This window comes from Podarcis vaucheri (genome assembly GCF_965113315.1).
Source record: "Podarcis vaucheri genome assembly, chromosome: 7".
NCBI classification, from domain to species: domain Eukaryota; kingdom Metazoa; phylum Chordata; class Lepidosauria; order Squamata; family Lacertidae; genus Podarcis; species Podarcis vaucheri.
Window position 1 is genome coordinate 17,269,195 of NC_138765.1, and position 15,141 is coordinate 17,284,335.

Sequence of the window (15,141 nt, forward strand, 5' to 3'; positions counted from 1 at the left end):
GAATGGATCTACAACTAATAGGAAACACCAATTTCCCGCTTGGTATCTGCTCTTGAGGACAGAGCATTTAATCCAAACTCTCACTAGTTTCCTTAAGAAATGCCTTTACAGTAGTACCTCAGGTTAAGTACTTAATACATTCCAGAGGTCCGTTCTTAACCTGAAACTGTTCTTAACCTGAAGCACCACTTAAGCTAATGGGGCCTCCTGCTGCTGCTGTGCTGCTGGAGCACGATTTCTGTTCTCATCCTGAAGCAAAGTTCTTAATCTGAGGTACTATTTCTGGGTTAGCGGAGTCTGTAACCTGAAGCGTATGTAACCTGAAGCGTATGTAACCCAAGGTACCACTGTATTGAGCTGCATTTCCAAGTGATATCCACCACACAAACAAACAATATTATTAGTAGTATTATTTATTGATTTTATATACCGCCCTATACCCGGAGGTCTCACGGCGGTTCACAGAAAAGATCAACATAAAAACCGCAACATATATAATCAAAATAAAAACAACAACCCAATAACACCTCCCCCCCCCAAAGAGCCACATTTTAAAATGGCATAGGATGTCAATCAGAACAACCAAAGGCCTGGTTAAAAAGGAACGTTTTTCCCTGGTGTAGAATGAAGGCGCCAGGCAAATTTCCCTGGGGAGAGCATTCCACAGTCAGGGAACCACTGCAGAGAAGGCCCGTTCTTGTGTTGCCACCCTCTGGACCTCTCAAGGAGCAGACACACGAAGGAGGGCCTCGGAAGATGATCTTAGGATCCTGGTGGGTTCATATGGAAAGAGGCAGTCCTTGAGGGGTTGGCACAGGTGTTGCAAGTCACTGAAGCAGCTTGCTCACCCTCCATGTCCCTTGGTCCTATGAACACCATGAGACAGCAGCCCAGCCCCTGCTCAAACTATCCTGCTAAACACCCTCGAAACACATTCATTTGTGAGGCCTGTTTGTGAACACTTGGTTGAGAACTCCCAGTAGCAGCAAATGAGGATGGATACACAGAAAATAGTAGCTCTCGCTTAGGGTTTGCCATATTGCAAAAAATTGTAATTCCAGACACAAAAGCTTCATTTATTTATTTATTTTTGAAAAATCTAAAAATAAAAATTTGATTTTCAGCTATTTTTAATGCAATTTGCCAAAATCCACTCTCATACATGCAGATTTTCCCAGGCATTCCAACGCTTTCTGCCCAGACACTGTTTACAAGGGCCAAATACCGGCTGTGTCTGGGAAATTAGAAGGGTGTGTGGCTATGAGGATCCATAGCTGTGTGACTCTAACTACTGAGTGAAAACTAGAGCTGTCCCTATTTAATCATGCTGCAAATAGGGATGTTCTGTCACTTTCAGTTTTCTCCGCTCCCCATTTATCTATGATTAAATTCAGCTCTCCTTTTATTTTTAAATTCAGCCAGCCTTTTATTTCAGGGGCTGGCGATCCTAGGCCAGAGACCTCTCTATCTATTCCTTATGACTCTCCCCAAACTACACACATCACCAGCCCTGCTTCAAATCCTCCTTTGTGGAATCTACACACATATTTAAAAATGCTGTGAAAATGCTTGTTTAAAAAAAGGTTTTGGAAAAAAGTACATCAAATTTTCCATAGCTCACCATCACCATCTAGTGTCAAATTTCTTTACTGCACTTTACAACACACTTTTTCTTTGTAGCTGTATAGCTGAGCCCCTTGTCTGTTTTCGCCTGGCTGGAATGTGTCCCTGGACTGTGTTGGGTAAGTAGGAACAGCTGGGACATATGCTTCCCTCTTGGAAGCACACCCAACCTGAGAAATAAACAGCAAACTTGAGAAATAAACTTGCATTAAAAAACATCCATTGTGTAACTTGTGCAACCTGACATCTCAGCCAGCTGGCCCTGTCTTAATCAAATTATGGCTTCTGATTGATGGCTTCTGGTTTGGAGTGGAAGATTCTGCAGACGTCGCTGGCAAAGGAACACTGATCTTGCACCATGACCTAGCTGAACGGGACAGAGTTGGGGGACCCCTCCTCCTGCCCAGAACTGTATTTCTTAGAAGGCAACCTGGGGAGGGATTTATACCAGTGGTGGGTGGAGCCAGAGGCAAAGAAGTGGGAGGAGCAAGGAGTGTGAGCTACATTCCAGTTGTGCAAAAGTCATTCAATCTCCACATCCATGTATTCACACATCTCCACCCTTCCTCCAGAAAAACAAGAGGCATTCAAGTGTTCAAGTGTACATGTCATTCCTGCAAGATCGCTTGAGGAGGGTGCGAGTCAAGAACAGCGAGGGCTGCATGCAACCTGAGGATAAGGAGTACAGACTTTGGAAAGTCCTGGGGGCCACATACAGACATTTGGTGGGCCGCATTCAACCACCAGGCCTGAGGTGCCTCATGTCTGTAGTGGAGCAATACTTGTCTTGCCTAAAATCACTGCTGAACAGTCTCCAAAGGCTGCTTCTATCATTGTAAACCCCACTTGGTGAGTAAACATTTTGTCCCTCTTGTGGAGTTTTATTTGCCAGGCATTTGCAATTGTTTCATCACATTTGTTCTACTTAACAGCATTAGATTATTCTTGTCTCTCAGTCTTACTCCTGTTTGAAGAATATGATGTAGTTTTTATTGCATTGTGTTGAGTGAAGAGTGGATTTTTCAAGGAAGAAAGGAAGGAAGAATTCAAGGGACATCTTCCATGTGTTACCTTTGCTCTCTAGTTGTAGGAACATGGAATCACAGAACTGTAGAATAGATTAGAAGAAGAAGAAGAAGAAGAAGAAGAGTTTGGATTTGATATCCCGCCTTTCACTCCCCTTCAGGAGTCTCAAAGCGGCTAACATTCTCCTTTCCCTTCCTCCCCCACAACAAACACTCTGTGAGGTGAGTGGGGCTGAGAGACTTCACAGAAGTGTGACTGGCCCAAGGTCACCCAGCAGCTGCATGTGGAGGAGCGGAGACTCAAACCCGGTTCCCCAGATTACGAGACTACCGCTCTTAACCACTACACCACACTGGCTCCATTGTTGGAATGTGTTATGTACTGAAGTTCTCACCCTGGGCCAGCAGGGGGATGCTGTAGATAGTTATGCAAATGAAGGATCGAAAAGTGACGTTCAGTGATTGGATAGTTTTAGAAAATGGCAACAGTTACATTGTTCTGGAGCTCTATATAAGCAGGCTGACTGAGCTCCTCAGTTAGTTCTGTTCCAGCTTACAAATAAAGAGCTGCTTTGGAAGAATCGCTGTGTCGTCTGATATGTTCGCCCACAACCTAACAGAATGGATTACCATTCTTGATATTGTCACAAAAGTTGTCCCCCCCCCCATCTGCCAAGGGGTGGCAAGAGCCCATGGGGTTCCAGGCACTGACTCAGAGTATGTGTTCCTTTGGAGAACTGAGACATGGTGGAGACTGTTGTAGCTTTAAGAAATATGCTTAATTCACATTTTTACCCCTTAAATCTGCATGGACGGAGTCCACATCTTACAGAAGAGTCCTTTCCAGAGGAAGTCCAAGGCATCTCTCTTCGCCAGCCTTTAGCCAGCCTGCCTAAGATGGATCCCAGTCCTCCTTCCTTCTTCTTATTCCCAGCAGCATTTGCTCAAAACTCTCTTTTCCTGTCAGCTCACACCCAGTTCCCCTGGCAACCTTCCAAACCCCCAGTCTCTGTTCTCACCTCAGGGCAGGGGGGAAGGATGGTTCGCTTGCACTGCCAATGGCCCTCTAGAGCCCCCTATTGTTCCTTAATGGGAACAGGTCCTTTTGCATAGGCTTGGCCAGGTCATTTTGCATAGGCTAGTCAAGGAATTCCTATGCAGCTTCAATTCTCCCTTCATATCCCAAATAATCAACATCCTAGCATTTATTAATTTCAAGGGTTTAGGGGTCCACCAAAATCTATAACAATATTATAATATTGAATATGTAGTTTATGAGTTGTCTCCAATGCCAGTCCTATGGAGAGTAGTCCCATTGAAGTTAATGGGCATGGCTAACTTGGGTCCATTGATTTCAGTGGCTCGGATCTGCTGATGAATGAATGAAATCTTTATTGGAAAAAGCTATAAGCCATCACAATTGGTCATGATGCGTAGAATACAAATAATTGATTTAAAACTGAACAACAACAACAATAGCAAAGCATACATGCAAAAATGCAAAAATTACACCTGCGTACGTTAAGTACTCCACTTCTCACATTCCTCTTATGATACCTGTCTTGGTGCCTAGCTCTCAACTTACTTGCAGCCAAGGCAAATTTTGCAACCAGTGCAGTAGTAAATACGTTATTGCCAGCCAGCAAAATAGAGATTCGCTCAAGGGGAGTTCAGTTAGAAAGAGAGCAAAGGATGCAATTGAGGAATTCTTGTCTAGGGGATGCTTATAAAGGGCATTGTAACAATTAGTGTTGAATGTCCTCCATGTCTCACGACTCACAGATGCAGAGCCTTTGGTACACAGGGTATTCCCATTAGATATGCAGAGGGCGTACAATGAAGCATGAGATTAATAAAGTACTCCTCCAGCCCAAAAGATGTTTTATATATCCTAGCATATACTGTATTAATTTCTAGGGTTTAGGGATCCCCCCAATCAATAACATTATTATATTGAATATGTAGTTTATGAGTTGTCTCCAATGCCAGTCCTATGGAGAGTGAGACCCATTGAAGTCAATGGGCATGGCTAACTTGGGTGCATTGATTTCAGTGGTTCTGCTCTGAGTAGCGCTTAGTTGGGTATCATTAGGGTTGCCATACATCCAGCAACAGTCGGCAGCAGTGTCTTGTCGGAAATAGGCAAAATGTTTGGGAAAATCCAGGTGTATGGCAGCCCATGTTGGCAGTGCTGTTTTTGCAAATTAGCCATAAGATTGGCTCCAAAAGTCTGGATTTTCACCATTTGAAATATGACAACCCTAGCTATAGCCCTTAGTATTTTGCCATCACAGCCCTAACTCCCTTCCTTCCTTCCTTCCTTCCTTCCTTCCTTCCTTCCTTCCTTCCTTCCTGCTCCTCAACACAGCCCTTCCATACTGAAATGCAGGTTTCAGCAGTTCAGGTACTCCCCAATCCTCTTCTCACCCCCATATCCCAAGGATGGTGGTTCCCAGGACTGCCAGGAGAGGGCAATGTTGAGGGCTGAGCCCTTGGAACCCTGACTCCAGGGTGACAGGCTCTTTTGCATGTCCAAGGTTAACATCCTCATCCTGATCAGAAAAGAGGTTTGGCTCGGCAGTGCTTCTCATATTGTATGAAAAGCCATCATCCTTCCAATTGCATTTGCTGCCGGAGCAGCAAGGCCCCGACTCACTGGTGATATTTATAGGGCCGAAGGACTGGCTCTTTATAACATCGCAGGCTGAGCGCTGGCAGGTCCTGAGAATCATGGGCATGGAGCTGGATCCTGTTGTGGAAGAGAAGGGAGGATGAGAAAGACACAACATGTTAGGTATGGGGGAATGTTGGCCCACTTCTCCCAGCATGAATTGAGATGCCACAGGGAATTGTGAAGTACATGGAGCCTGAGGGCGTAACCCACACCCATGAGTTATTAGGAGGCAGGGCCCCCACACCTCTGGAAAAGAGGCCTGTTTTGCTTCAGAGTGGCATTTTTGAGGTGAAATGTTTGTGTGAGTAAGTTAAATTACTCCAGGAGGCAGATTCTGACATTGTAGGTGGTTGGACTAGATGTCCCTTGGTGTCCCTTCCAATTCTACAATTCTATGTTCTATGATTCTATAATGTTTGGCTTTAAGAAGTATCTTAATTGTTTATTTTAACTGTGCAATATATTTTATTCTGTTTTCATTCTGCTTTGTGTTTTTTATCTGTCACATTTGAACCTGAGTAAGATGCATTTATTTCGTTTAGAAAAAGCTTGTCACATCCCATTTTTCAGTGTGCCCAAATCCTCAAAGCAGCTTGCTGCAGATTTATTATGATTATTATTAAAATAATAAAAAGATGGTACAATTAAGACATCATCTCACCAAAAGGCCCCTTGCAATCGACCGATCACCCTAAAAAGGGAATAAATCAGCATAAATAGAGAGGGGGCCACAGTGAAGCAGTAAGTCAGGTTTCACCAACTTGCGGCTGTCCATGTGTCATGGACTCCAAGTCCCATCAGCCCCAGCCAACTTCTAGAGGGCACCAGGGCTGGCAAAGGCTGCTGTAAAGAAAGCAGTCTTCAAGTAAGACATGGGCAGCAGTGTTTGAATTTAGCCAGGCACATTTTGCACCTGCTATCGGCTACCTGTGACCAAGTGTCAGGATGACACCTAACATCTCCACCATCTGGAGGTCGCAGCCTGGGGATCACCGGATCTTGACTGTTTTCACACACTAATACCATATCCTGTAGTATTCTATCTGTTATATTTTGATCTGCACAATCGGAATGAATTTCAGGAACCAAAATGCTTTTTCAGGAGCAGGAGCAGCGAACAACGTTCTAGCTAATTGTTTTTGCTTGTCTTCACTTTCCTCACCCCACTGCCCTGCTCACAGTTGTTAAGAATATTCTTACGTTATGAATGGTCCATGTCACCATTAAGAAAAAGAGGTAGGAATAGGACAATATATATGTGGACTTTCCCTGGATGAAGAGATTTTTCTTCTTTGAGAACTTAAAGTTCTTAACCTAGCTCAAGGTGGCCATCTGAACTGGCCAGGGGTTTAACTGAGAATCAATCATAGTCAGTCCGTCATTTGGAAAATAAGACTTTAGAGCAAGTAGACATTCTGTTTTGGCGACTGTCACCTTGGTTTAAGGAGCCATTGACACCTTGATTATATATCAAAGTTTCTAACACGTGGGCAGGTGAAATTGTTTTGACCTTCTGCCTAAAACTTAAGTGCATTCCATAGCCAATTTACCATCATGGAGAAGGAAGGCCTTGTTTCTGGCCACCACCCATCACTTCTTGAATTAAAGCACAAACACAACTTTTAAATAATGTTTTTAGAAGGGAAGCAGGGCATGGTATGGTAAAATTAGAGGTCAAGAGTGAAGCAACTTTATCCCATAATCTGAGCATTGGACCCACCTAATCTCCAAGGGAAGAGGAGTGTTGAACAGTTGATGCCAAAGTATGCTTCCTAACAAGTCCTAGCCTTCCGCAACCACCAGGTTCTGATGGTGGAAGTGAGCCCAGTTTGTGGGGAGGGGGAGTATTTCGGAGGGCAGGAGCTGTGGAAGAAATTTCCTAAGCAAACTCACCTCCTCCATCTATTTCAATAGTAATGTTCATGCTGCCTTGGTAACACCGGTCGTAGTCTTTGCTGCATTTCATAGTCTCCTTGATGCTTCCACTGTTGCCCCAACTAAAGCCCGAGTAACACTGGTTGGAGCCTGTTACTGGAGTAAGAAATCAAAATGAATATCTGTAGTGGGTCTGAATTGAAAAAGGCCACTCCCCTTTGTAGGAGTCTCTCCCTATTCCCTGTCTCTTGAATAATGATAGGGGGAGAATATTTCTTGGGATTTGCATATCAAAGTGAAGTTAATTAATTTGCCCTTTTCAAAGCAATGGGTATCTTAATCGTACTCAGAGTAAACCCACCAAAGTGAATTGGTATGCGTTTATGTGGATGCATTAAGTGAAGTGTTATCCTTCAAAATCCACACTTTCCTGAATTTTGTGAGGCAGTTCTCAAACTTATAGGTGTGTGCAATTTTTGCACATATTAGGAGCTGATGCCCCTGCTTTCTCTACTTGCCAAACCCACCAAACCCTTTGCCAAACCCCACACCTGAACAAGTACCTCCCCTTTACCCTCAACTCACCCCTCGCCTATATCCCCCAGCTCACACAACCCCTGCAGTGCACCCTATATTCCCACTCCCCTCATAGGTCCCTTCAAATCTTTCCTCATGTTCTCGCTGCTAAATTACACCCTAAAGCACACAGTCTTGTACATTTCTTGGGAAGCAGGGTTATCTTTTCTATAGCACGTAAGCCCAAGAGTTGGGGAACAGGGCCGCTTGCCTTAGTAAAGATAAAGGGACCCCTGACCATTAGGTCCAGTGACCGACTCTGGGGTTGCGCGCTCATCTAGCTCTATAGGCCGAGGGAGCCGGCGTTTGTCTGCAGACAGTTCTGGGTCATGTGGCCAGCATGACTAAGCCGCTTCTGGAGAACCAGAGCAGCACATGGAAACGCCGTTTACCTTCCCGCTGGAGTGGTACCTGTTTATCTACTTGCACTTTGACGTGCTTTCGAACTGCTAGGTTGGCAGGAGCAGGGACCGAGCAACAGGAGCTCCACCCCGTCGCAGGGATTCGAACCGCCTACCTTCTGATCGGCAAGTCCTAGGTTCCGTGGTTTAACCCACAGCGCCACCTGAGTCCCTAGCCGCTTGCCTTAGAAATCTCCAAAATTGAAGACAGTGGTATCTCTGGTTAAGAACTTAATTTGTTCCGGAGGTCCGTTATTAAGCTGAAACTTTAGCTAATGGGGCCTCCCGCTGCCGCCGTGCTGCTGTTGCACAGTTTCTGTTCTCATCATGAGGTAAAGTTCGTAACACGAGGTACTACATTCGGGTTAGCGGAGTCTGTAACCTGAAGGGTCTGTAACCCGAGGTACCACTATACTTCAAGGCAGCCTCCCTATTGACCACCTCCTGCCAAACAAGTGAAACAAGTGGCCTATTAAAAAAATACCTCTGTCCTCTATAGGGGTCTTGAGAACTTCCCTCATTTCCATTTTTGCATTGCAAAGGTCATCAAAACAGTAGCTCTCATCAAACTGGATGGTAAAGTGTTATCTTCAAGCCTCCCTATCGACAACCACCCGCCCAACAAGTGAAACTGTGAGTTCACACTTTCCTCTCTGGTGGCCCTCTACACCCCCCCCCAAAAAAAATACCTTTGTCCTTAATAGGGGTCTTTGAAACTACCCTCGTTTTCGCATTGCAAAGGTCACGGAAACAGTAGCTCTGGTCGAACTGGATGGCAAAGTGTTGGTCACCAGAGGTGATTGATTTTGTTTCATCCATAAGGTCTTTGCTGGCGCAGCCTTTGTAGCTCATTATCAAAACCTCTTTATCTAAAAGGCGGGGGAGGGGAAGAGATGTATAAATACAAACAATAGATTGATGCTGTGGCTGGGTGTTCCAAAGACCTTACTTTCACAATTTTTGCTCTGCGGCTGATTTATTTTGGTGGGGTTAGGGTTGCCATATTTCAAAAACTGAAAATCTGGACACAAAAGTTTCTGTTTTTGGCCAAAGTTGTTAAGCCTTTTTGTTTTGCCCAAAGTTGTTAATGCCCGGATACAGTTGTACCTTGTTTTGTGGCTGGGATCCGTTCTGGAGCCCCGGCTGGTAGTTGAAAAGGATGCAGGGCAAAGCACCGTCTCTGCACACACACGTGGAGTGGTTTGCACTTCTGTGCATGCACGAAGCACGATTTAGTGTGTCTGTGCATGCGCGAGAAGCAAACTCAGAAGAAACCCATTCTGGTACTTCCGGGTTTGTCGCGGACATTCGCCGGAATGGATGCTGGACAAGGCGGACGTTCATGGAGGCATTGCTGTATTCCAGTGATTTCTACCCAGACACTGTTTGTGACGGCCGAATTTCAGGAATGCCTGGAAAATTCCAGATGTATGGGCAACTCAATGCAGGGTGGGGTGGCTGCCAATCCCCCCTTCCCCTCCCGCTGGTTCATGTCTAGCTTGGTGCCCTGGGTGGGGGTGATTTTGGTCATGCGAGTGCCCCTAGAACGTGCTGATAGTTCTTCCCACTTCCTACTTCTTCCTATTTCCTCATGACACACTTCCTGGCAGCTGTTTACCTCAAAAGCCTTATACAGCTGAGTTGGAAACCAGCCCAAGAATGTGACCAAGCATCTGTGGGCCACGTGTCTGTCCTGTGGCGCAAGGGGCAGAAGAATACTGGATGGTGCAATGGGTGTGGCTCTTCCCTTAGAACGGCAGCTCTCCATCTCCAAATCCTCCTCTGAGGCAAGTAAGATGCATATTCATTTCAAGCATGCAGAACACAAGGAAGGGCTGGAGCCAAAATGGCGCTTTCCCAGAGGAGTAAAGAAAATGCTGAACCAACTTAGGAAGAGTGGCTGATTAAATTGATGGATTATACTGAAATGGCAAAAGTGATGGGTGTAATAAGAAACTGGGGGGGGGGGTTAAAGAAAAGGGGAAATTTGTAGAATATCTGAAAAGTTCTGGCATGCTAATAAGTTCATTAGTAGGATTAACTTAAATATTACTAAGATAAATGAAAGAATAACTTTAAAATGGAGTAAAGTGGAACGTGCAGTGTTAAAGCTAAAGTAGAAAAGGAACCACAAAAGGGGTTGGGGAAAATAATATATGTGTCTGTAAGGTGTGTATTTGTAATCTTGTGAAAACTGAAAATAAAGTTTATATATAAAAAAGAACACAATGGAAGTCTACACCAGCCTCCCCTTTCCTTTCCTTTCCTTTCCTTTCCTTTCCTTTCCTTTCCTTTCCTTTCCCCTTTCCTCTCCTCTCCTTTTCTTTTCTTTTCTTTTCGCCCAGGAACTGTGGTTTATTCTAATAAACGAGGACAGTGGTTTTCAACTAGTGTGCAGTGGCACCCTGGGGTGCCTTGAATGATGGTCAGGGATGCCATGGGCAACATTGGCCTCTATCCTTCTTTCTTTCCTCCCTCCCTCCCCTGATGTGCCCTCTCTCGTCTCTGCCTCCCAAAGGCTTGCACAGCTGTTTGTTGCAGCAGCCCTGGCTATAAGCTCCCCAGATGGATGGTGCCTCAGGGGCTGGCCAGGTAGTGCTTGTTGCCAGGAGCTGAGACGGCCACGGAGTAAGCAAGCAAGTAGGTGAGGAAGCCCAGCCAGTCTACCAGCCCTTGCTGCTGAGAGTGGACAGACTAGTGGGAGGCCAGACAACCAGGCGCCACGCTGGCCTTTCTTGTGCTTGCTGTGTACAAAGCTTGCCTGGGAGCTAAGTGCCTGTTGCTGTCACTGCAGCCTCCCAAGGTAAGGTGCTGTCCTCACGTTCGCCTTTGGCCAGTCTCCCTTGGGCCACTAAGGCTGGAGGTATCCTCTTCCCAGGCCCCTGTGGGGCAGTGTGAGAAGGCAACTCTCTTTGGAGTGGGAGGGAGCGACTCAGACATCAGCGGCTACCAGAAGCAGGGGCGAAGGAAGGCATCGTGACACCTGAGCGTTGCTCATTAGGGCGCATGTGCGACATAGCTATGTATGACACCGTAGCGAAGCTGCACATGCGTTGTAGATAGCGGTTTGCCGGCAATGGTGCTCCAGCGCCGTATGGACAGTGCTGGGATGCTCTGCTCGTGGCTGCAGCTGCGAACGGAGGATTGCTTGCATGTGGCTGTAGCGGCGAGGGAGGGATCCCACCGCTGTCCGTAAGGCGATGGAGCAGCGCCAGCGGCAAACCACTTTGTACAGCATGGCAGATGAAAGTGATTGACTACATGGAATTGGCAGAAATGACTGGTAGAATTCGAGACCAGGGGGAAGAGACGGTGAAAGAAGATTGGAAGAAATTTAAAGACTATTTACAGAAATATTGCAAAATTAATGAATGTTAGAATGATGTCGGATTGAGGTTAAGTGGTTTCTAGCTGTAATGGTATAAATGAATATGAAAAAAAATATGGATTTTTAACAGGTAAAAATTTAATTCTACAGTATATCTAGATTAAAGATCAGGATAAAATAATGAGGGAAAGGAATTGCTGAACTAATAAACTGAACTGGAATACAAAAAAGGGAGGTATGAGGAGGTATGGGAAACAAGTAAATGAAAGATAAGCGACAAAAAGTTGGAATTGTTTTTAACTGCTTTTTATTTTGTATATTTTCCTTTTCCTTTTTCATTTTGTAATATTGTGATAATTTTAATAAATATTTATTAAAAACAAAAAAAAACAAGCCACTTTGTACAGCGCATGTGCGGCATCGCTACGTACAGCGCATGTGGTGTATGTAGCGATGCTGCACATGCACTGTACAAAGTAAAAAAAACAAAAAAACAAAAAAACATGTGCAAATAGAAAATAAAATGAATCAAAACACATTTTAAATAGCTCAGTTCTGAATGCATGCAAAGCATCATTTCAGACCCCAGGTTATCCCGCTGGGAATTTTAGGGATTGCAAGTAATTTCATGCTTTTCCTCTCTCAAAAATCTTGCAGCCACACAGGATTCATCTGACAGAGCAGCACTTACCAATAGTCAATGTAAGCTGTGCATCTGTGCAAACATTTTCATCATGGGAGCAGTTTCTAATGCCACCTGCTCTGTAAGTATTTGACGTGGTGTTGCCCTTGCGTGGAGTGGTAAGTTTCACGGTGCTGGAGCTATGACACTTCAAGGCAGAAATTCCTGAAAAGAAATGTGGGGAGAAAGGGTATGAGATCCTGGAGAAGTTATTAGCAATGTCTTTCTGCCTGGAAGTCATCAGGGACTAGAAATAGGTTTCCCCCTTTTAAAATGAAAGCAGAAGTTCTTAGGAGGCAAAGATTTGCGCCAAATCCATGTTCTGACCCGCAGGCCCGAAGGAAGGGCCTGAGTGAGTGGTTTAATATGTGGATACGAAAGACGGATGTCAAAAAGGCCAGTCCTAGAGCTTTATTAAATGATAGAGTTGGATGGGACCACGAGGAGCATCTAGTCCAATGCCAGATATTGGATTCCAACTCGCACCAACACCAGTCAGATGTAAACTTACAAAAGAGAACAATGACAACCAAATTATAGGTATTAGCCCCAACCCCAACAAGGTATTGTAGTTAAACAAAACTTAACCTAATACTTTATTTATAAAAATGAAAAATAAAGTTTTCTACCTGGGTATTCTTTCTTTTCATCTCTTCTTCTGTTTTGTGTCTTATCTTACTCTGTGCACTTGTAATTGCCGTATTTTTCACTCTATAACACGCACCCGACCATAACATGCACATAGTTTTTAAAGGAGGAAAACAAGAAAAAAAAATATTCTAAATGAAACAGCGGATGTATGATTTTTGTGGTTCATGCTGTGGCCACAGACATGTGATCTTACGGTGAGTTTGGGGTAGCCCAAAGCAAAAATCCTGAGGATCCATGTGGATCCATGCTTTGTAACCACGTTTTAAGTGGGGAGGGAAGGAAAAGCACTCAAGGGACAAGGAACACGCGTGGGGTGGGTGGAGAAGGATGCTGTTAATAATGCAGAAGAGGAGTATAAGAGAAGAAGGCTCCTCTCCTCTCCCGCTTTGCTCCTTTAAAGCAAGCAGGCTCTCTGTCCCTCTCTCCTCCCCACTCAGCGGCTCTTCTCCTGCTTTGCTGTTTCAAAGTGAGCCACGGAGGAGGGAAGGAAGAGGAACCATGGATCCTCTGCTCACGACTGCAGCAGATCCTCCCGCCATCCGTAGGCATTCGCTCCATAACACGCACAGACATTTCCCCTTACTTTCTAGGAGGAAAAAAGTGAGTGTTATGGTGCAAAAAATGCGGTATGCACTTTTTATCTTTTAATGAAGAATATAGAGAATAATAATGGGAAAAACCTACAGCACAGTGTAGGTTTGAAAGTAAAGTTTGAACCAAAAATATATATGGGTGGAGGCAGTCAGCTCCATGGGAGCACACTTCACAGTTCCTGGTCTGAATGCTTTTACTGCCTTTGCTTAGAGGCAGGATACAGATTCTTGGCTGACAGCTGTCACTCAGAAGAAAGAGCTGAAGCATCCCCTCCCCACTTCTCCCTCTTCAGCGGGAGGGGAGCAGAAGGCTCAGGTCTTCTTCATTTCCTTTTTCTCCCTGGGTAGGTTTTCCCACAGCTTTAAAAACACTACATTAGGCTGCTTAGCCATTGCCTCTCTAAAGTACTGAGCGCCAGCATGAAGCAAATCAAACCATATTCATTTTCCGGGAAAGCTCCTGGGGGACATGACTCCGCTTTCTCTTTACTTGATGCAGCCCAGACCTTCTCCTCCTCGCAGACAGGGCTAAACATCACGTCACAGAGAAACTCCTCCCCACCAGCACTCACAAAACAGACGGGGGGCCCTCCCACTGGGGTGGGGCTGCTCGTGAAAGCTTTGTACGCATCGCAAGAGAAAAGCAGATTTCAGCAAAGACAGGAACAGCCAGTCCACCTCGGCCGCTGGGTCCCTTCTCCCACAGATAGAGAACCCACATCATAGAGACACTCCTCCCAACCAGCAGCCCCAAAAATGTGACTTAAGCAAGTCATACGACGTTCACTATCTAGGAAACATCCGGAGTAGGGTATGTAGTAGTAGTATGTCCTCTTTTTCCTTGAAATTTCTGTCTGGGAGGATTTTTAAATGTCCATGTTTCTGTTTGTTACTTTGTTACTTTGTTTACATTAATCTAAGAAAAAATTCTAGTGTATTAGACTCAGATCTAAGGCACCCAGCTAAGTGAATCACAGCAGAGCTGCAGCTTAAACTGGCTACATACTATATCATTCATTTTTCTTGTTGCTGAACTAAAAGGATGCTGGCTCAGCTACAAGATCTTGAAGAAGGAGTCTGGAAGGGCAAGAGTTAACATCCCCCTGCCCTTAAGGAGAGTCCTTATGTACATGTTAAATGCAGAAATCCTTTGCCCAACACGGGGCTCAAACCCATGACCCTGAGATTAAGCTTCTCATGCTCTACCAGATGAGTCATTCCACCCCCTTTCCCCCCATCCTCCACCTTACAGTGGTAAGCCCCTTTCTGAACTTTTCCCATACACCTTAGGATTCTTTCTTGTTTTTCCGTGCAAATCTAGTTGGCACCCACCAAACCACCCAGGTCTGCAACTAGAGGACATCCCAATAGCAATAACTGGTACCTGAAATAAGAAAGATCATCGCCAGCAGTCCTTGCAGCACAACTGTTGCAGCTCTCCATCTCAGTGCAACACCCTCCATGGTCTGAAGCTGAGAGTTTCCTGATGAGTCGTGGAGGAAAAGGTAAAGCAGTCTATTATCTGAGAGAGTTGGTCCGTTTGGTTATATGTATATCGTGCACAAACATGCTAGCTAGAGAATAATAGGAGGGACTTTCTGAAATACGAGAGCAGTTCTGGTGAGAAAGGATTACATAAAGAAGCAGGCAGCTGTCCAACAGGGGCGGACCCATATTTTCATATTTATATGCAGTCCCTGAGTGATGGCCAAC

At 45.0% G+C, this 15,141-nt stretch overlaps 2 protein-coding genes across 3 annotated transcripts in view; both read right to left on the bottom strand.

Annotated features, from left to right (window-relative positions):
* Window positions 1–4,017: 4,017 nt before the first annotated feature.
* LOC309537989 (ly6/PLAUR domain-containing protein 5-like) lies at window positions 4,018–15,070 on the bottom strand. Its single transcript, XM_082233165.1, has 5 exons — window positions 14,813–15,070; window positions 12,194–12,349; window positions 8,864–9,043; window positions 7,216–7,353; window positions 4,018–5,397 (listed from the first exon to the last, which is right to left on the bottom strand). The coding sequence occupies exons 1-5, from the start codon at window positions 14,889–14,891 to the stop codon at window positions 5,072–5,074; spliced, it is 879 nt and encodes a 292-aa protein (XP_082089291.1). The 5' UTR covers window positions 14,892–15,070; the 3' UTR covers window positions 4,018–5,071.
* Window positions 4,018–15,141, bottom strand: part of LOC309537985 (uncharacterized protein) — a 38,918-nt gene continuing 27,794 nt past the window's right edge. Inside the window, exon 9 of one of the 2 annotated variants that reach the window (XM_082233158.1) lies at window positions 4,018–4,972. The gene's annotated coding sequence lies outside the window, so the exon portion shown is untranslated. Of the gene's footprint in view, window positions 4,977–15,141 lie in introns of both variants that reach the window. The other variant, XM_082233157.1, reaches the window with a different exon arrangement.

Bases quoted from the DNA above. Each gene is read 5' to 3' on its own strand.
- LOC309537989 (XM_082233165.1), bottom strand. From the start codon at position 14,891: ATGGAGGGTGTTGCACTGAGATGGAGAGCTGCAACAGTTGTGCTGCAA. The intron at 12,350-14,812 runs GTACCAGTTATT...ATTTCTTTTCAG, and splicing joins GATGATCTTTCTTATTTCAG to GAATTTCTGCCTTGAAGTGT. The intron at 9,044-12,193 runs GTAAGTGCTGCT...CCCGCCTTTTAG, and splicing joins ACAGCTTACATTGACTATTG to ATAAAGAGGTTTTGATAATG.